We start from the raw sequence: 21212 nt of genomic DNA, 5'->3' as shown, positions 1-21212 counted from the left end.
CATCCCTGTGTCTCGCTCCCGCGTCCCCCGGAGGCGGCGGCTGTTTACGCGCTGTCCCTTCCACACACGCCGTTTCCGCGCCCCGCCGCAGCCCGGCACGACTCGGGACCGAGGGCCGAGCGCGCACGGACAGAGCCGGCAGCGCTGCCCGTGACAGCGCCGGCGGCCGAACCGGGCGGGCAGGGCCTCCCCAAGATGGGGGCTCGGCCGTGCCGCCCGGCGCGGGGCCGCCTCCCGCCGCAGCCGCGCGACCCCTCCGCGCTGGGCGCCCGGCCCGCGCCCTCTCCCGCTGCCCCCCGCTCCGCGGCCGGCGCCCATCGCTCACCTCCGCAGCCACGGCTCGCCGGGCACCGCCCCGCGGCAGCCTCCGGCCCCGCGCCCCCAGCGGCTCCGGCGCCCGCCCGCTCTGACGGCGCCGGGAGCGGCGGCCCCGCCCCGGCCCTGGCCCGGCCCCCTGCGGCCTCAGCCGGGCCGGCATCGCCCGCCCGTCCGCCCGCGCTGGAAGGGGAGCGCTTCGGGCTGCCCCCGCCGGCTCCGGAGGATCCAAAAATATAGAAACTAGGATTCTCTTCTATCTTCATCTGCAGTTAAGCACCGGAGACAGAAGAAATTCTTCCTAATGTCCCCATGCCCAGCTTATCACGACGTCCCCATGCCCAGCTTATCACTACGTCCTTTTGTCCTGAGGGTAGAGGCGGACCCCCACTCAGCTACAGCCTCCTTTCAGGTGGCTGTAGGGAGCACTGAGCTCACCCCGGAGTCCCCTTTTCTCCAGGCTAAACAGCCCCAGCTCCTTCAGCTGCTCCTCACAGGACTTGTGCTCCACACACACCCTTCACCAGCCCCACTGCCCTTCTCTGGACATGTTCCAGCACATCATTGCTTTTCTTGAATTGAGGGGCCCAAACTGGACACAGCACTCAAGTGTGACCTCACCTGTGTGGAGTACAAGGGAAGAATTACTTCCCTAGTCTTGCTGCTCACACTGATACATTTTAGCATGTTTCCTCCATCCATCCATCCATCCATCCATCCATCCATCCATCCATCCATCCATCCATCCATCCATCCATCCATCCATCCATCCATCCTTCTCCACACCTGAAGTTGTTTGATAGTTGTCTCACTCACATGCATGTGGTGAAATTGCTGTGTAGCTGGAGGCTGGGTTCCATTTCTTAACGAATTTCTGTACCCCACTATTATCAATGAGGGATTTATAGTGCTCAGGTAACATTAAGAGTCATTTGAAAGAATGTAGGAAGAGGTCAAAATCCAGCTCTGGCACATTCTGTTATTTTTACATGGTGCACAAAAGCCAAGGAGAACACAGGTTACTAACAAGTTACCGTTTGGGAACTCCCAGGAGAGAGGTGAGGGGGAAAGACTGAAGTGGGGAATCAGTGAGACACAGACACACTTGTCTGTGCAGAGGACTGCTGCCAAGAACCAGCTGAGCCAGTCCCAACACTGCTCTAGTGTAAGAATTTTAATTTGCCTGCTGCAGTTCCCTCATGCTGGAAGCTGCCAGCTGAAGTCCCCAGTATAATCTGAACTGGGATAGAGAAGCCAGGAGAGACAGATTGAATTTTTAATTTTTCTTTCTGCATGTCATTGGTGAAATGCCATGAAGGACTCCCTGCCTCAAAACCACACAGAATTTATAGAGAGGAGCTGTTTATAATGCATAGTCAAACATGCATAATTTTTCACATTTACCTTTGCCCATCATTTCGCATAAAGCTAATGAACCCTGACACATTTTTTAGCAAAGAGACAGAAAATAAGAGTTCTTCTGCATACCATGCAAACTTAAAGACATCCTTGCATAAAAATATTACATATACTTGGTGAAAACAAGCTGGAAAGCAAGTAGATCTTGTCACTAGCATCTTTCAAATTAAATACAAATCCTGACAAAAAAAATAAATCAAGAGTTTATTTACAGCTGATGACATTATTAATCATCATCAACCTAAGTACTGCCTTTGTAAACAGCAGACTTGGACAGCTCCCCACCAAGGATTCTGGAAGAACAATGTTTACTATTGATATTCATTTAGTATTTGATTTTGTTCATTTGATACTATTGATATTCATTTAGTATTATGGAATCAAAACAGCACTAAAACCCAAGGGACCAGAAGGGCCTTACGTTGCACCAGTGTTGGAGGATGTGGAAAATCACCATGTTATTTGTGGGCAGAGCAGTCTGAATTACCCAGGGTAAAATACAAGAAAACCCAACAGGGTAGGAATGGATTGGGAGGTTTTCTATTTACCTAATTTTTTGTAAGATTATGTTTTCCTAATCTATATGTAATAAAACCTGACAAATAGAGGGGAGTTGTATTTCAGTAGAGTACTTAGAGAGCTGCTCTGGGACCATTACCAACTATAAGATTATTTCACATTTTCTTCAAAGGTGTGCACATACATATAAACTCACTGCCAATTGTATTTGTGGACAACCCAACACCTGACAGTGCTGAACACAAGAGCTGGGCCATCACAGAGAAGTTCTGGAACAGATGATAAAGCATGCTGTTCAAAACTTCTATTCTTCAATGGCCACATCTCAGGTTATAAATCCAGGAAAAGACAAAAAGCTACACCCTGGAAAAACAAGCCATACACTAGGAAAACATGAGAGTGAAAAACTACTGACTCAGAAAAAGGCATCAGGGTCATAAGGGACAGGGAATTGAACACAAGACCTCAACACAGTGTGTTAAGTGACAAAATGTGACACTCACCTTGGAAGCACAATCAATAGTGTAAAAAGAAAGCAGGGGTTTTACCTGTACAGAGATCAATGAAAAAAATCAGTAATAGAGGTTTATCTCCTTCCTAAAATAAGATTGCAAATTTCCCCCTGTGATGAGACTAAGGAAGACAGGTATAACACAAGTCACAAGTTTGGGAAGTCAACCCATGCATTTCATTGCATCTTCTTCCTTTCAATTTTTTAAACTTTCAAATGCATTACAGCAGAAAACATAAGATATGACTAAACTCTTTGAAGAGCCATCTTCTCTTCTTCTCCCAGAAGTGAAAACTGAAGTCAAATTCTGACCATAAGACAGACATGCTCTTTCTACAGAGGGATTACTGGCTATTGAAATATTCTATCAAGAGAAAACATAATCAGATTTGATGCCATTTTCAAGAGCTGATGCCTTTCTCTGGCATAAAAAGCTTCACAGAAGGTCAGACTAGAAGAAAGGTGTCTCTTACTTTAATTACTAATATAAACAGGAAGGGACCTGAATGTCCAGTCTCAGCTGACAAAGGGCTTTATGGAGTTTTTGCCCACATATTGAGCAATACAAATTTTTACATATCCAATAATCAATCTCCTCAATGCACTATTTACTCTCATCTTCCTCAGCATGCCAACAACCCAACAACCTGTAACAGATTTCTTCCCACTCAGAATTCCAGAAATCATCCTGCTATGAACCTTAGTAAGGTAGAGCTGCTACAGAACCAAAGCTTGAGAAAACAGCTAATAAATACTAGACCTTTGTGACCTCAGAAAGACTTCAAAACTTTCCTCACCAAAAAAGCCTCAAAAGTTCCTGTCACAAATTGACTACGAAAAGTTCATATTCCTCTTCCTTGGAGTGGTAATGAAAGGAAACACAATACAATTTTACAGTAACACAATTTATCATTAGAAGTTATGAATTATGAGCCAATTTCTGCTTTGCTATTTTTCTATGCCTCCTTTCAAAGCAATAGTAGCAATATTGCAGATTTTTAAAATCCTGTTCTAGGTCACAGAGATTTACTTGTATCATTTCCTCTGTTACTAAAAAATCTTCAGGGAAATTATTCCATTCTATTTCACTGCAGCCCATTAGCACCTACAGGTCAGCCAAAAAAGAATATTGCATCTGAAAGCCTCCATCAGGACACACCAACATCAGCTTGACATTAAAATATATTTCCAGTGTTCAGCTACTAAAATACATTATTACTTGAAATATATCACCTTCTACTGACCTAATTAAGCAACTGTAAAAATGCTAACCTTTTTTATTCTTCCACTTTCAGTGTTCAAGAACATTATAAATGAATCTTCAGTAAATCCTGAAAATAAAGCATAGTTCACTTCAAGAAGCTGCTATGTTTACAGAATTTTCTCCCTACAGACTGTCAACCAAGTAATTGTGAAGTGTGCAACTTACAGAAATAGCCAGTTAATGATTTTCTGAAGATATCTGCAACAAAACCATGCCAGAGACAGAAAATTCAGCAGGCAGATTTGGAAAAAGAAAAATGAGAAAGGACCTTAAGGTTTCTGGTTATTATTCTGTCAACGACAACTTATGACTGGAATTAAGCTGTTGTGCTCTTCAGCTTTAGACAAGAAACATATTTACAATAAATACACATATTCTAAATGACCACATATCAAGGCAGTGTAAAATTCATCATGTTAACAAAGCTGCTACAGTTCTGTATTTGTAAATTTTCTAACCACAGGCTAGAACAACAGATATTGCTTACCACCTACATTCTGTGGCTGCATTTTTAGATGATGACTTCATTTAATACTGCTCTTATGAGTAGAAGGTGTCAAGCTAGTTTGTTCCAGGCTTTCACTGAAAACATATAATTTTAAATGTTTTCTTTGAAAAAAAGCATCTCATCCAACCTGCTACTCTCCAGAAACTTGAAGAAGTGAAAAGAGACTGGAGAACCAATTCCTTGTGCCACAGTGAATTATGAAGCCTTTTATAATACAAATGCACCTAATCTGGGTGCAGAAGTCTTTCCTTCTGAGAAGCACATCTTACATACTAGATGTGTGATACTTTTTAAACACCAACCCTTCTCTCACTTTTCTCGTTTTGTACAGGTGGGTCTTTGTTGAACACTCATATGCTTATCACTCTGTACTGACTTGAAAGAACAATTAACAGCGTAAAGAATTTTCAGAGTAAATTACCATAGCCTATTTTTTATCATCATAAACATGTGAGCAGTTCTGCAATATGTGCTTACAGCTCCATGTACATGCAATATGTGCTTACAGCTCCAATAGAACCATGTTTGCAGGATTGGACCACAGAGAGAACATTTAAATTGCTGAAACAGAATGTTGTAACACAGACAGGCCCTAACACTGACAGAGCCACAGCCTGAGATGTCAGTCTCAGCAGCATTTAGCACCCTCTGACTCTCCATCATGGAAAACAAATGAGAGGAACAAGAGCAGCAGTGAGGTCCTTGCAAACCCTGTTCTTTACTTATTCAACACAAATTATTAGCACTGCTTATATTTGGGATTCTGAAACTAGTATTAGCCTTTTGGCACCATGCCAACCATTGGTCCTCAACAACTCACAGATCCACTCTTGCAGAATCTATCAAAAAACAGAAATATGCATTTGTTTTAGTAAAAGTCAGTAATGTAGCACAAGGCATAAACAAAAACAGCAATATATTTAAATAAAAACATTTTGTGCATTAGGGGAAAACCTGTAATCAAATGCATAGGACTTAGGGCATTAATGAAATGAATTATTTTTCTCAAAGGAGCATAAATATCTCTCAAGTAGGACTGTGCTCAAAGTCCCAAGACAATTATATAATTACTTATCTTTAGATAGAGTATTATGTTACACAATATTGGAATTGAATAAGTCTCTTGAGCAAATCAGTATTTTGATTCCTGTTACAGTATTTTCAGACTGTCCTAGGTAGTTTAGTGAACCAATAGGAAGTTTTGACACTAACATTCTATTGGATCAAATAATACATGTGTTCTCTTAATTATTAAATCCATAAATATCCTATAGATTTAATTTTAACACTTGATCTCCACTGGATCAAGCTGATTACTAGAAATAACTATGTGTCTGTCTGTGATGTAGCAATGTTTCTGCTCCCTTCCAAAAGGAGTTGCTGCAGCACCAACAGGAGAGGCTTAGTGATTATGGCTGAGAAAGGAACAAAGATCACTTGAACAATCAACCTACAAACCCATGCATTAGGGCACACCATGAAAGAGTCCTTGACTACCAAACTCCCATACCATTCCCACTCCTCTCTCTAACTGACATTTCAATACCTGCCATCTGGCTTTATATTTATTTTAGTACCTTTTTTATGTTTTTCCCCATGGAAAAGGCTTGTGAGTAATACTTTGGAATTAGAGTGTTAAGATAAAAATACTCTTATAGACATAAATTATCATTTTAGTGTACATATAAAGCTAATATGGTAAGTAGGCTGTGGAAAACAAAGGATGCTTACAGCACTTGAACAAATGAACTAGCTTCCACATGATCAATAGAACACAGAAATGTGAAATCAGAGTTAATTTAGGAGGCAAAAAAAGTCCTACACACACAAGGAATACAAACATTCTCTGACTCATTACAGAACAGTTGCTTAAGACAGACAAAATTAAATAGTCAACATGTGCTCCTTCACTGAAGTCATGAGTTTTAGAAACAAAAAGCATTGCATACATCTGTTCAGACTGAATGTGTATCAGACACTTGGCTATAAATTCAGCCAAGAAAAGAATTTACTATGGCTCTCTCCCCTCTCACTATTTCCTCATCTCACTTCTAATCAGCTAGTCTGATTTGAGTTTCCACATGTAAGAGCTACCATTTATTTCTTAAAGATTTGACACTTAAAGAGGTGGGGACACTGAAGGAAGAAAAAGGAAGTGTTCCTCTGGAAAAGCAGGTCTTATACAGAACCAGTTAGCATTTACCACAGTCATGGTTTAAGCACTATTTAATGCTTCTAACTCCCATAAATCCCACTTCCTTAGCAGTGTGGGACTGAAAAACAGCACCACTCCCATCTATTACATGTTTATTGGGTAGCAAATTTACTGGAGAGGAAGCACCTTGCACACACATTTCACAACCTTGGTCAATTCCTCATCTCTGAAAATAGTTCTATTCCAAGAAACCCTCTGAGATACTCATCTACTAAGGAAACTCTTCCTCAACACATCAAGTGTTGTTCCATACCTTGTATTATTTCTAATAGTAAAAGATTATCAGAATTTACAGTAGAGTCACAAATGACAACTTTACTTCAAAACAGAATTACAACTTCTGCAGCTTGTTCTGGATTTCACATTTTTATTGCAAGTACATGACAGGTACTCATTTTGGCCAGAACTTGTAGCTTTATGCTTGCCTTCTTTTTAACATTTAAATGCACATCCAGGTCAATCTGTTGGAATACTCAGGAGTAGATACCTTCCATGAAAACACTGCATGAAAGGATGCAGCAGGTACCATCTTCTTATTTTAGTCTCTGTTTTGTGTAGAGTGCTGATGAACCCCAAATTTCCATGGTGAGATCTCTTGACAAGGACTTCAGTATCCCTTCCTTCCTCTGAATCTTGCCCTGGTATCCAACTGAAAATTGAAGACCATACATTATTATAGAATGTTTGTGCTACCTTGGCACTTTTTAACATCAGAACAAAGGCCAGAATAAAGCAGAAGAAAACCAGTGATGTAGCCAACAAGCCACAGGGGATTCTGAAGAAAGAGGCATTATATGATCTTAAACCTCACACAAAACTAAAATTATGTGCTAAGTGCCCTACGTGTTCTGAAATAAACAACATAAATGATACAACAGCATAGTAGGATGGCAAGGAACCCATGAAAAACAAGGTAGAGTAAATCTGCTTAGATCAATTTTGCAAATGTAACTGATAAACTGGAGGAGGAAAATTCAGAGCTGGCTGAAGTAGGTGTCATACAAATGTCTGTGAGGAGAGGGACAACTTAAATACACAAAGTTTCTGGAAAAAACTAGACATAAATCAGTAAAAACAGAAACAATATTCAGCTTGTAAAATCTGCAAGTTTGTTCTTGGCAATTACAGAAAAAGCATTTAATGACAGGCAAAAGAAGATGGTAAAGCTAAAATAAAAGCCACAGTGCAGCACTTACAGAAGCTAAACTGCAAGTTCTCTTCCAATGCAGCAGAAAAACATACTTTGATTTGGGAGAATTATTCTGAATTTAGCCAGACTTGAAGATGCAGTGACAGATTGCAACTCAGCCATATTCTGATATTAGACCGAGGAGGTTTCTTTCACCACCATTAACTAACCTTCTCCTAGAATTCAGGGCAGCAGCAAAATTTGTAAAGAGCTAGAGTCACGATGACACAGCTTGTCCAGTAACCAAACAGGTTACTGCTTTCATTTTAAACCTTGGCCCTACTTCAACATCTCTGATAAGACTTTCTGTTTCCTTGAAAATAAAACAGCATTGATGCAAAACCCCTGATGATGATTTCAGCATACTGCAAATTATATCTGTATTAAGTGTCTAACTTGGTTTCGGACACTCTTTAAGTTTCATTATTACAATAAATAACAAGTTTGGCTGAGCATGATTATTGAAATTTAAAGAATTAACAGGACAAGAAAAACTTCACTCATCAGCATTAAATTCAGGAGAGTTAAATAAAATCATTTGAGAGCCGAGCCTCTTCCTGCATGACTGGAGGCATTTAGCTAGAAACTTAGTTTCATCAGGCTCCCTTAACAATCCACAGACAGAAAAATAGAGACACATCAACTGGAGACACATATGCTGCTACTGCAGTTTTATACAGGGATTTCAAACTTCCAATATACAACATCCTCTCATACACAGAAATAATAATTTAATTATTATTACGGTTTATTTTACGATTAATACGGTTCATACAGAAGAGGTACAAAAAGCTGCCACAACAAACACAAAATGGAAGAAAAATTTAAAATATCATTTCAGCTGTACACTCTTTATCAGATAAAAATGAGGCCTGCACTTCTCCTGTTTGGAAAGTGTTAATACCATCTTTACCACATCTTTAATATGTTTTAAATGTTATGGAAACACAAGCAAAAAAATCCTGGACAAGGAAGTCCTATCAAAATACAGAAAACTTTATCTAATTACATTTTTAAAAATGATTTGTCATTTCCATATGGGATAGTTCATTATATTAAAAAACAATCCGTTATTTATCATGAATTCTAGTACTCCAAGAAAACTAATGACTCTACATGAATTCAATGCAAGATCTTGCTTTAACAGTGAAAGTCTTACTTCATTTAAATGTTCTCTATATAATTTTTTACAAAGATCTTACAGGCAAAAGACAGCTTGATGATATTTTATCTTACATTTACCTGATCTACTAATTTTTAACCCAAAACTTTGCTAAAAACAATAGTGAAAATACCTACATCACTACCCGTGACATTCCACGCCTAACGCAATTTAAAATTTTTTTTTTCCAGTTTTTCCTACTCTACATCTTCTTCATGAGAACTGAGTACAACACCCATAGTTTAATCAGGATTCAAAGGCAAGAGCCTGCTTAATGACATCCACCTTACTGAAATAATGTTTTCTTAAAAAGAGATGGAATAGGACACGAAACACCCAGGCCAGTAGCAGAACACACACCGCACTTACCATTGATCTTTTGCATGCAAAGAATGTCACTTGCAAACTCCTACAGTGTCCTTCCCTCAAGCATTGTTTAGGGCTTTTGTTCTCCTAGTGGATGAAAAAAGAAAGATTAAAACTTTGATTTCTACAGCTCATCAAAGAGACATCAAAACACCTGACAGAATCATAGAACAGAATCACCGAATATTCTGAGTTGGAAAGCACTCACAAGGATCATCCAGCCCAACTCTTAAGGGAAGGCCAATACAGGGACCGGACCCATGACCACGTTATTAGCACCACGCTCTGGCCAACTGAGTAATACGGGTTAGAAAGAGCCTTTGAGGATCATTTACTTCCAACTTCAGACAAGTTCACTGGGGATTTCGTTTCGGTACGGTGATCTGCGCTCTCCTCTGGAGCTGTAACTCCCTAAACTGCTACAAACAAGAGGCAAGAAGCTCAAAAAGGGCGACCTGCAGGTTTTTGGCCCGGAAGGGCAGCGGCGCTCACCTGCAGGACGCAGGGGCTCTCCAGCAGGCACTGCCGCAGGTCCTCCCTCACGCCGCTGCAGGCGCGCCCGTCCTCCTCCTTATCCTCGTAGTACTTGGGCATGGCGGCGAGCCCGGCGCTACGCCCCGCTGCCACCCAAGCTGCGGCCACCGCCGACCGCCGCCGCCATCCCGAGCGCTGGGGCCGCTTCCGGCGGGGGCAGGAAGGGACGGGGCGGCTCCGGGAAGGATCCCGAGCGCCTGCGCCGCGGACGGTGCCGGAAGGCTGCGGGAGGCGGCCGCGGTGGCGGTGCCGGGCGGGGCGGGGGTCGCGCCGCGGGCCGGGGCAGCAGGTGAGACCCTCGGCGCGGGGCGGGACAAGGGGGGCGCGGCGCTGCCCGGCCCGGAGCTGAGCGCGGGCCCCGCTGAGAGGGGGCGGGTGTTCGTCAGCAGCGGCGGCCGGGCCGCTCCTGTGCCGTAAAATCGTACCCTGTAAGGGCTGGAAAAGACCGTGAAGATCATATGGTTCCAATCCCCGCCGTGGGTAGGGATATATCCCACTAGACCAGGTTGTTCTAAGCCCCATCCAGCCTGGCTTTGAACGCTGCCAGGGTGGGGGCGTCCACAACCTCCATGGGCAGCCTGTGCCAGTGCCTCATCCCCTCCACAGTAAAGAATTTCTTCCTTGTATCTCACCTAAACTTCCCCTGTTTCAGTTTGTGCCTGCTATTCCTTGTCCTGTCACTGCAGTTCCTGGTGAAGTGTCCCAGCTTCCCTGTTTTCCCCCTTCAGATATTGGGAGGTGCTAGGAGGTGTCCACACAACCTTCTCTTCTTCACGCTGAACTGCCCCAAACTTCTCGGCCTGTCTTCATAAGGGAGGTTCTCCAGCCCTCTTACCAACTAACTCCACGGCCTCCTCTGGACCTGCTCCAACCAATGTCATTGTTCATGCCTGTGCTCAGTTTTAGTCACTTCAGCATTGCAGCCGTGGCATGCATCACGTTATTTTATTTGTACCCCCCACTGAGTGTGAAATCAAACACATCTTTTGAAACTCTTTCTTTAGCAAGATGCTGCCAACCACGCTGGTTAATTCTGGGAGCCAGGGCAATGGTGTGCTGAGCCGCAGAGATGCTGCGAGGCACACGGCCGGAGCAAAACGCTACAAGTACCTGCGGAGGCTCTTCCACTTCCGACAGATGGACTTCGAGTTTGCGCTTTGGCAGATGCTTTACCTGTTCACTTCACCACAGAGGGTTTACAGGAACTTTCACTACAGAAAACAGACAAAGGACCAATGGGCAAGAGATGATCCTGCTTTCCTTGTGCTGCTCAGTATCTGGCTCTGCGGTGAGTGCGGGAGAACAGACAGCATAAGGAAGAGGGAGGGATGTTTAGGGGAGTTTAGGGATGAACGTTTATTTTCCTTGTAATAACACACACACACAAAAGGACCAATCTGTATGGATGATTTTTTAATCAAAGTAGAACAGAAGAAAAAGGACTAGCCTTTTTGAAGTTAAGGTAGGAAGTAGAAATTGGAGTAGGCTTAAGTAGTACTCTGTAGTCTTGAATTGATGTCTCCATTGCAACTCATTTTCTGTTGCATTTTGAACTGCATAGTTCACTGTAACTTTACAGACAGTAAGAAAACCCTATGCCACACGGCAGTGTTTTTGTTTAAAAATACTGAATATTTGGTTTACCTGAATATTATGGATAAAACATTGTTTTTACCATAAAAGCCCTGGTGAGATTCTGTATATTGCAGAATTAAGCTATAAAAAAGTGGCTAATATAAATGACTGAACTGCAAATTCAGTATTGTCTCAGTTGCCTTCTATAAAATAGTGTATTCCTGTTCATAATAGAAAAACTCTCTACTGAGATAGAATTACACATGTTGTTTGGGTTAACAAGGAGCTTTTATAAAATAAAGAATGTCCTATTGTAGCATTGTCTGAATTTTTTTAAAAATAGTTTGGGTGGAGCATTACAATTGGACCCAAGTAGAGATGAGTGTTCATATTATGAATAAATTGCATTATATATATTTTTTCATGGGAAAAAAACCCCTGAGCTGTTGGACTGAAAATCTTGGGGGAAAAATAAAAACGAAACTGGAGATTTTATAACAGGATACAGTAAAAAAATCCATCAGTTTAAGATCTCATGCTTTCATTTCCACAGCTGACTTTAATGATCTTTCTCTGCTTTCAGTGTCTACTGTAGGATTTGGATTTGTGTTGGACATGGGTTTTTTTGAAACAATAAAACTGCTACTTTGGGTTGTATTCATAGACTGCGTGGGCGTGGGGCTCCTGATTGCAACTCTGATGTGGTAAGTAGTGATTTCTGCAGCCAGGTTCAGTATTGCTGTTCAGACACAGAGTCCTCTGCTGTTTGTGAGACACTAGGTTCTTTGTTTCGGGTAGACTTACACTAAATTATTGAATATATGTTTTATGCTGTTTGTAGTAATTGTTTCAAAATGATGCCTTAAAAAAGATATATCTCTTTCTTTACTATTTCCTACAAGGTTAAATGGTCAGAAGGTCTGTATTTTGATTACCATTCCAGCTTTTGTTTCTTTCATCTTGAGCTGGTTAATGTTCAGCAGTAATGCCAAATTAAAAAAAAAAAAGGTGATTAAAAAAAGAAAAAGCTGTTCAATCAAAATAATGACTGAAGAAGTCAAGTAGTGTGAGCCTGAGGATGATTCTGTTTAAGCAGGGCCATATACACTTGGCCCGTGCTTCTTGCTGAAGATTGTAGCTGCAGCCCCATCTGTTCTGTCTTGTGCTTGGCACCTTTTTGCTTTGTTGGTGGGTGCTGCCAGTTTTATCCTCTCCTGTCCAGACACTTGCAGGAGCAGGTCATTTTACAATCCAGGCCTAATCAGCTCCATAGATGGGTCCTGCAGCAGTGAGGGAACCATGAAACTACAGGAAGCCACTGTTTCTGGGCTGCAGCAAGGGGAGGGCTCAAAAAAAAGAATTTTTATTTTACAAGGAACTTAAGAAAGCAAGGGCATGTAAGAGTTTTTAGGGATGGAGTTGACATCTTAAAGTGATGGTGATTGGAAAAGGGATAAATCCTGACAGTGGCCTCAGGAACTCCTGCTTGTAATTGCAAATTGAGGATGAGGTACATAAAAGAAACGTAGCTGATAGAGGAAAGGTCCACTTGACCTATGCTCCTGTCTGGGACAGCAAGCCATAAATTGCTTGGGTAAGAGCTAATAGTACTGCTCCCTGCCCCCATCCTCCAGCAATTTGTGCTTCAGGATGCAATCTCCTAAGCCAGGAAGACTTCAGCATCTGCTGGTTTTGCTCTTTTAGTCAGCTTCCTGCAGGCCTCAATACCAGTCACCTGGCCCCAGTGTGGTTCAAGTCCCTTCTTCCAGTCCAAGCTCTCCTTTTTTCCCAAAAGTTGCCCCCATTCCTAATCAGTTTGAACTGCTTCTTGTCCCACCTCTCCTCACCTTGCACCCAGGCTCTGCCTCTTTGCAACCCTATCCTTGGCACAAAGAGTCAGTCAAAGAGGAAGCTTCCATGAAAAATCTGGTCTCTTATTTCTGAGCATGTATTGACTTCTTGTTCCTCCTCTGTGAAGGATAAATATTTTGATGTCAGCAGAACTTAAGCTGAAGGAAAGAGCCTTGAAGCTCATTCAGTAGCCTGTAATACTGGGCAGTGCACATTGCATTTGCACATCTTTTCAGTAATAATAAGCACATGTTATGAGCACTCTCTTGCCCTCCTCCTGTCCTTGCAGTGCATCAGTTCTCTAGAGATCAAATAACCCATCTCTGTGTGAGGTGTGCTGATCCTGTAAGAGCACTTCACTGAAGTCATCTCCTGGTGTGTACAGAGAGAAGTGGCAGCTTGTGACTGATAAATTGTAGCACTGATATCTTCTTTATAAAGAGGTTTTGTTTCTGTATTACCTGCGGGGTATTTCAGCTGCCTGTAGCATGCAAGGATGTGATGACAGTTTTAACAAATCCATTTAACAATAGTCTGGTCTGCATGATTCTTGCACATTTTTATTCCCAGATAGCAGAAACTTTATGGTGGAGCACTGGGATCACGTATGACTTACTACATCAAACCTATGTTTTGTCAGCTTTATAGATTCATATTAACAACAGTCTCAAATATCTTTTCATGTAGGTTCATTTCAAATAAGTACTTAGTGAAGCAGCAGAACAGAGATTATGATGTGGAGTGGGGATATGCCTTTGATGTACATCTGAATGCTTTCTACCCTCTTCTAGTCATTCTGCATTTTATCCAGCTGTTCTTCATCAACTGTAAGTAGAATACTTTGAGCTCTCTGCTTCAAAATGGTGCACTATCAAAACAGCTGAGAGCAGTTATCTCTTGCAGATGTCATAATTTCTGATTCTGTCATTGGGTATTTTGTTGGAAATACATTATGGCTGATTGCAATTGGCTATTACATCTACGTGACATTCCTAGGATACAGTGGTGAGTAACATCAACTTCTTCTCTATTTGTTTGACTAAAAAGAAGAGCATGTTTTCAGGCTATTAATTTCATCTTAGCATATTATTTGTAAAACAGAGGCTTAGCTGCATTTTGAAGTAACTCTTTCTTTGTGGTAAATGAAGTATGATAGAAATGGACCAATCCATGTTTTCAGCTGGATGGACATCCTAACCAAAGAATTTATATTCTCTACCTCACCAAATTCCCTTCCTGTATTAGTCCTGTAGCACCATAACTTAGTTTTGTTGGATTTCCTCTGTAAATCCACTTGAAGATGTTTGCATTAGATAAAAATTCTGTAATGAGTTTAAGACCATAGTTTAGGTAAAAGAGTTCCCCAAGGCATGTTGAGATAACTGTAGGGCTAGCAGGGCAGAGATGTCTGAGGAGGACAGCAGAGTAGAACTGGTTTTTATTTCTGCCTTGCCCCAAGGCTACTTTACATGACGTGCTTTTTTCAAAGAGCACTACTTTATACTTGTTTCAATATTGCTTCTGTTTCAGCATTGCCCTTTTTGAAGAACACAGCTATTCTTTTGTATCCATTTGCACTTCTCATCATGCTCTATTTGATCTCATTAGCATGTGGATGGAACTTCACCAAGATGCTTTGTTCCTTTTATAAATACAGAGTGAAATAAAACCAAGACTTCATGTATCTAATGTTTATTTTGTTTCTACCTTAGCCATTTTGACAGTAAAGAAAAAAATTAAGAACATTTTGTATGTAAATGGTTGTAAATTTCTCTTTATTGTAGATAATTGTGTAAAAAAGTTTGAAGTGTCCTTTTTTATTAAAATATTTACAACAGTAAACATGTTAGCAATTTTGTTCAAATACTTCCGCAGTACATTCCTAAAAACAAGTTACTTGTACATTTCTGTAGCTTAAATTTAACTGCAACAAGTCTATGTAGCATAACTCTTACTGCAGATACTATGCACATACTGGCATAAGCTCTACATTATGAGGGGTTTAAGTGACACCAAAAAGCAGTTTTATTGAAGAGTAATATTGGAATACCTTGCCTTGGGACTGTGTGAAAGTACAGATCGATAGTGTTGCAATGGTAAAGCAACAACTGTCTCAAGATACAGATCTGTCCTCTCCTTGTATGAGAGATTGTGAGAACAGATTTACTTCAGTGACTACTTCAAATATACATGGACAATTCTGGCACACAGAAGAAACAGTGATGAAAGGCACAATTAACATGACCCATATCAGGTTTCCAAAGATAGCAGCAAGTTTTAAACCCAATCTCTAGCAGTCCAATGGGTATTACTACATCCACCATTCTGAGTGGCAGGTCAATCAATGATCATGGAAGGAAAGTACAAGTTGGTTTGGCTACAGGGGTGGGCTCATGGCAATGCCTGCAGCTGTGAAGTCCACAAGGCAGAAGTAGAAACTGACCATCACAAACAATACCTTATGGAAAGTGAAAATGACAGCTTTCCAATGCAGTGTTCAGCATGAAACATGAGCACTGGGATTCAGGTTCCAAAACAACACAAGAGTAAACCGGTTACAGTAAGACAATTTCAATACTAGAATTTGATTTCTAAGGAAAAACTATAATTTATCTTAAAATACCAAATATGCTGGCAGTGCATCTTACAGTACTGTGTTTTTCAGCCACTGTTAAGGCTTGAAGAGATTCATGTTTCCCTCTCAGCACATGCTGAGCAATGTTCTCCTTTAAACAAGGAAAGCAGTGAACTGCTGATCCATGGAAGGTGAAGGATTCCAGTCAGGATCTGCTCCCTTCCTGGCTAACAGCACAAGCTCCTGTCCTGCAGGCAGCTGCAGCCTAACTGTACACCTTTTCCCTTATAGGAATTCAAGGATCACTGATCATCCACTTCAGCAGTAAAAACACTTCATATTTAGTGCCCCATGGTGCAATACCATTGAAGGACTCAGGGCCTGTGTACCTTCCCTTTAGAGATATGAATGGTTTTCCCCTTGAAACAACACTTCCTCATTCTCAAAATAAAGCTACTTCAACTTCCAGCAGTTCACTGTTTACAGCAGAATTTAGCAAAACCCTTTAGAGACCACTAAGGTCAGAAAGGTGACACTCAGGAATAATTCACCAGGTCTCCATAGGCTGTGTGTTGTACATCAGCAATCAATGTTAGCCTGAAAACACCAGTTGTTTAATAGCTTTTCAGCCTTATGCTGGTGATTGCAAAGATGATTTAAAAACACGAGGACTTTGTTTTTTCCCCCCTTTCTAGCTAGAGTTACTTGTTCTAGCTTTTTCAGAATACATCCTTCCTAGTAAGAACAAACGTAGAACCTTGGGTTCATATATTTTAGGGGAGCAAGGCTTGAGAGGATTTCATTTTTCTTTTCCCCTATGACACTAAAATAATACTTTCCAGGTTGGAGGCGAACTACAAACTACTATGATACTTCATCTGGAGCAAGTACTTTCAACAAAATACAAAGATTACTGAAATTATAATATATCTGGAAAAAGAAAAACCCAAAACTGGTACACAGTTTCCAAATTTTTCCAAAGACTAATCACACTTCAGCTCATTCAAGGAACTGTGTTTCACACAGGCAAAGTATAAATTGCTTTGCTCTAAACTGACTCAAGGTATTTTAAAACTGCTTTGAAACAGTTAGACAAGCAGTGATAGCAGACAGCAGGAGACTCCAGTCTTTTCTTGGTCCATGAATCACATCTATCTGAATTTTTCTAATCCATCTTTTTAGTACCAAAAAAAAAAAATATCCATAGGAATTTTTTCCATCAGTGAAAACACACGATTGAGATGCCTGCAAAAGCTCAAAGCCTTATACAGTGCTTTAGAAACACTCTAATTATCACATCCTGTTCACATTATTTACAAAGTGCTCAGTAGCATGACCCACTGAATGAGCAAAGCAAGATTATACTGGCAGTCTTGTGTTTTCTTGGTCCCAAGCAATCCTGATCAGCTCAAAAAAGCAAATGTTCATATCTGTCAGTCTGTTTGGCATCCAGTATAAGAAGTTCATTTGCCCAGGTAATGAAGGTTTCTGGCTATGCCTTTGGTTTCACAAAAGTTTACTTTACTGGAGCTTTAACAGCATCAGGAGGAGCTAACAGGAGTACAGGATAGTGCAGTTTTTTTTCAAACACTTTCCATTATCGGATAACTCTAAGATTCAGCGGCCTCAAGGGGATTTTTAAGGTGACAACAAAGGAAGTTGAATACATTTAGGGAAAAACTCCCTCAAAATAGGTAATAGGTTTAAGATGCTGTTTAAGATCTCCTGTGATATTATTGTCCCTTACAATGGAGATGTGCAGGAAACACCTGCCCACTGGTGCAGACCCAGTCACAAACAGTACCCAAGCTAAAGGCTGATGAGCCAAACAGCTCAGGTGTTTTTACTTCACCATACTTCCAGGAAGGAGTCCTGCACCACTTTAGCCTGATTTGAAATTTAAAAGTACAAAGCCGAAAATAGCTGTCTGCAGAAATAATCTACGTGATTACACCAGCTCTGAATTTACCTGGATCTATGAAATATAATTTGTATTGATAATGTGGCACATTTTGTATTTGATAATGCGGCACATTTCTCTAGAGAGCCTATAAGCTCAGGAACACTGAAAGCATTGAAGCAGCCCAGAGTATTTTCAACTCCTGCTACTACAATGCAATAAAAATGCATCAGTCTTTAGAAAGCAACGCACATTTTACCACACACTAGCTTAATTTGTTGTCTTGGAAAAATTTCTTCTCAACATTTTTGAAAACTAAATCTACTACTAACCAGTCTTGCAATCAATGTGGAACGGGTTCTGTGTATTTAAGTATATCAGCAGTGATTCATCTTAACTACTGTGAAATGTCAGGAACAGTGATGCTTTTAGAATAAGCTCACAGGTTTCTTACATAAATAGTACCAGTAAACTTCCAGACTCACGGAAAAAATGGAAAAGGTCACTGTCAACAAAACTAATTATATTCAGAAACTGCAATATATAATGTATTTCTGCAGTCTGGATTGTAATAAATAACCCTAGTTTAAATAACTTGCATCATTCATTCACAGACACAGCTGAGAAGAAAACCTGAACACTTTCTCAGACCTTTGCTAGCTGATGTGTGATTAAAATAAAAGCTGTTGCATGTTGGTAATTTGATGGCAGGGCATTATACAGGAAACAAAAGGGGCTGTAGCACCACAATAGGCTAGAGTCATACAGGATTCAGAACCCAGTCACCCACATTCCCAAATCTAAGAATAAACTCCATTTATGTGACCAGTGTTTAGCTTATGCCCACAGCATCTATGGGCAATACAAGCTTTCCAAGTAACATTTTATTTATATCACCTGATGCAATCAGGAAAAGTAAGCAAGGTCCCCTTGGTGTCTAATTTTTCTTGAACTTACACCAGTCAGTCTAAACAGAAGGTCTTGCTCTGTGTACAGATCTTGTCTTCCCTGTGTCCCCAGGCAACGTAGCTAAACCACAATCACAACAGTCTGTAGAAGTAGTTAAGTTCTTCAACTTGAATATTGCTGAATTGTCAAAGCTATGGCACAATTCTCCAAGAAGGCAGAAGAGAAGACAGGTTGACACTATAATCCAGTGGTGCTTGCAGTGCTAGCAAGGCAGCTTTAGGCTCCTGCCCCTTACAAGCCTATCGTGAAAGGGAGCCCAAATCTATCAGCTGAATTTTAATAGGGAAGTACAAATTCAAGACCCCTGCTCTAGATCAGGGAACCTGCAACAGGTTTTGTGCATCTGTGCCCTGATCACAAAGACAATAAAGGTCTTTTCCAACTGAAGTGATTGTATGATTCTGTGTTGGGGGTAGCAGAGTGTGGTTTTTCCCAGAGGGAAAGCTGGCCAGCTTTTGAGATGTCAGTTCCAGGAGGCTGGTTCACAGCACAACTGACAATAGCCAAGCCAGCATGGATGCCTCCCTCCAGTGTCAATCAGGCACTTCATTCTTATTAAGAGGGAGGAATTCCTGCCTCTCTTTTTCCTGGCCATTTCTGACTAACTGAAATCTTCCCATCTTCTCATGCCTGAGTCCTTACACATAAGCACCTAAGCAGAAGGACTCTCGAGAAAAGCAGCAGCATTAGTACTGCAACAGTTCCACTCTGATTGTAATCCAGACCACGTTCTGTTCCTGGCCAAATTTCTGATGCATTTAAGATCACTGTTGTTTCCCTTGACACAAACAGGCAGGCTACTAACTTGAGGCCAAATTCAGTTCCTACTATAAAGTTGGTGTGAGTTACCGCACTGATCCATAAAGGAGTCAAACTAAGACCTTGATCTTAAAGGAAGGAAGAAAATAAACTGTAACTGCTCACTAATGTATTCAAAATAAATGCTGCAATAACAGAACTTTTTAAAAGGAGACCTTTGTAAATCAAATGTATCTACTGTTCATTCTTTTGATAAAAGGTAACCTCTTGTCACTCCAAAGCAAAAGTGGAGAATGATTTTCTTCAGTACAGAAAATGAATTTGTTCAGCCTAGGAAATGTTTACAAATATTTTTAGAAAGAACTGGTTTGGAGTAAAAAAAAAATTCTTCTAAAATGCAATGGATTAAATCTAAAATTACTGCAGATTTAGTACATAATATGAAACAAGACATTTCAACATGCTTTTTATGTGGCTACAAACTGTACATAGTGGAATTTCATAGCCCCAAAGAATAATGCTCTTCAGAACTCTGTTTATGCCTCTGAACATTATTCAGATTCTGTGTATAAAACTACATAATTTAGAAACTTAATCTTGTTTTTTTTTAAACATGGCAGTATATTTGAAATATGGTATTAATTTATGTTTGCATCTCCAAAGAAAAATGTAGAAAGATAACTTAAACTAGAGAATTCATAAAAAAACTATATCAATTTAAAATTTTACTGCATAAAAATATGTACTTTTCAAATTATTTTAATAAATTAAATATCCCTAGCATTTTTAATATATATCCCTGACAAGTCTATAAAAGAGGGTTCTTGTTATAGAAAATAAATGGAACTCCGAAAGTACCCCCTTCATAAAACTTATTTAACAATAATTATATTTTTTTTTCTTCAAGGAATGTAACAATATGTACAACTCTATATTACTATACTATCAAAATAGTACAGGTTAAGCGTAGCAGGGTTCTGCAACCATAAGATGGTAAAGTCACATTACAGTGGAGGACAACCTGGGCCTCAGACGAGCGTTATCAGTGTGGAGCATCAGTTTCTGGATGGATCAGATAAGAAGGGGTAAATACAATCTTCTCATCTACAGTAGATTTCACAAGAGGTAGAGTTCAAGTGAAAAAGAATGACATTTGGAATAAGGTGCATGCTCAGTATTTTCAATTTGTGACTTGCTAAGGATGTCAGATTTTATAGGAAGAATTTTCAAGAATTCTTTCTTTTTCCTCTAAAGCAGATTTCCATGATCAGTTTGTAATCTTTTTAATATGAATCTGAAATAGAGAATCAGAAGAAATAAGTCATGGTTTAGTGTATTACATTTCTCAGTAATAAGAGGTAACTATTTTTAGTGTTAGCCACAAGTCTGAGCTTCCAAACAGAATGAAGAAATCTCCCATTCGCCGGTTATGTTTTTCAATGTTCTACCATCTCTTACCTCATTCAGAATTGCCCAAACGGCTGAATTTTGTATCACTGAAAGCCGGAATGATGAAATAGGATTTAGGCTGGGGTCAACCGTTCCTTCAGCTACACCGTTTTCAAACTTCCCTGCAAAAGT

The 21212-nt window shown here is 40.5% G+C and overlaps 4 protein-coding genes across 6 annotated transcripts in view; 1 reads left to right on the top strand and 3 right to left on the bottom strand.

Annotated features, from left to right (window-relative positions):
- Positions 1-404, bottom strand: part of INPP4A (inositol polyphosphate-4-phosphatase type I A) — a 110365-nt gene extending 109961 nt beyond the window's left edge. The window contains exon 1 of the mRNA XM_058042902.1: positions 326-404. The gene's annotated coding sequence lies outside the window, so the exon portion shown is untranslated. The remainder of the gene's footprint in view (positions 1-325) is intronic.
- Positions 405-7104: 6700 nt separating this feature from the next.
- Positions 7105-10102, bottom strand: LOC131095350 (cytochrome c oxidase assembly factor 5). Its single transcript, XM_058043042.1, has 3 exons — positions 9961-10102; positions 9472-9555; positions 7105-7400 (listed from the first exon to the last, which is right to left on the bottom strand). Exons 1-3 carry the CDS (start codon positions 10060-10062, stop codon positions 7359-7361), a joined length of 228 nt encoding a protein of 75 aa, XP_057899025.1. The 5' UTR covers positions 10063-10102; the 3' UTR covers positions 7105-7358.
- A 120-nt stretch (positions 10103-10222) lies between these two features.
- Positions 10223-15270, top strand: UNC50 (unc-50 inner nuclear membrane RNA binding protein). The gene is made up of 6 exons (XM_058043032.1): positions 10223-10291; positions 11007-11290; positions 12161-12281; positions 14116-14255; positions 14332-14433; positions 14959-15270. The coding sequence occupies exons 2-6, from the start codon at positions 11011-11013 to the stop codon at positions 15093-15095; spliced, it is 780 nt and encodes a 259-aa protein (XP_057899015.1). The 5' UTR covers positions 10223-10291; positions 11007-11010; the 3' UTR covers positions 15096-15270.
- Positions 15271-18496: 3226 nt separating this feature from the next.
- MGAT4A (alpha-1,3-mannosyl-glycoprotein 4-beta-N-acetylglucosaminyltransferase A) overlaps positions 18497-21212 on the bottom strand; it is a 74153-nt gene continuing 71437 nt past the window's right edge. For all 3 annotated transcript variants that reach the window (XM_058043008.1, XM_058043016.1, XM_058043022.1), the window contains 2 exons: positions 21090-21202; positions 18497-20925 (listed from right to left, as the gene is read on the bottom strand). In XM_058043008.1, coding sequence (XP_057898991.1) covers positions 20899-20925; positions 21090-21202 — 140 coding nt within the window. In that variant the 3' untranslated portion in view covers positions 18497-20898. The remainder of the gene's footprint in view (positions 20926-21089; positions 21203-21212) is intronic.

The sequence above is a fragment of the Melospiza georgiana genome, chromosome 2, assembly GCF_028018845.1.
Source record: "Melospiza georgiana isolate bMelGeo1 chromosome 2, bMelGeo1.pri, whole genome shotgun sequence".
In the NCBI taxonomy this organism is placed as follows: Eukaryota; Metazoa; Chordata; class Aves; order Passeriformes; family Passerellidae; genus Melospiza; species Melospiza georgiana.
The sequence above is the reverse complement of the archived record's forward strand: the minus strand, read 5'-3'. Positions and strand labels throughout refer to the sequence as shown.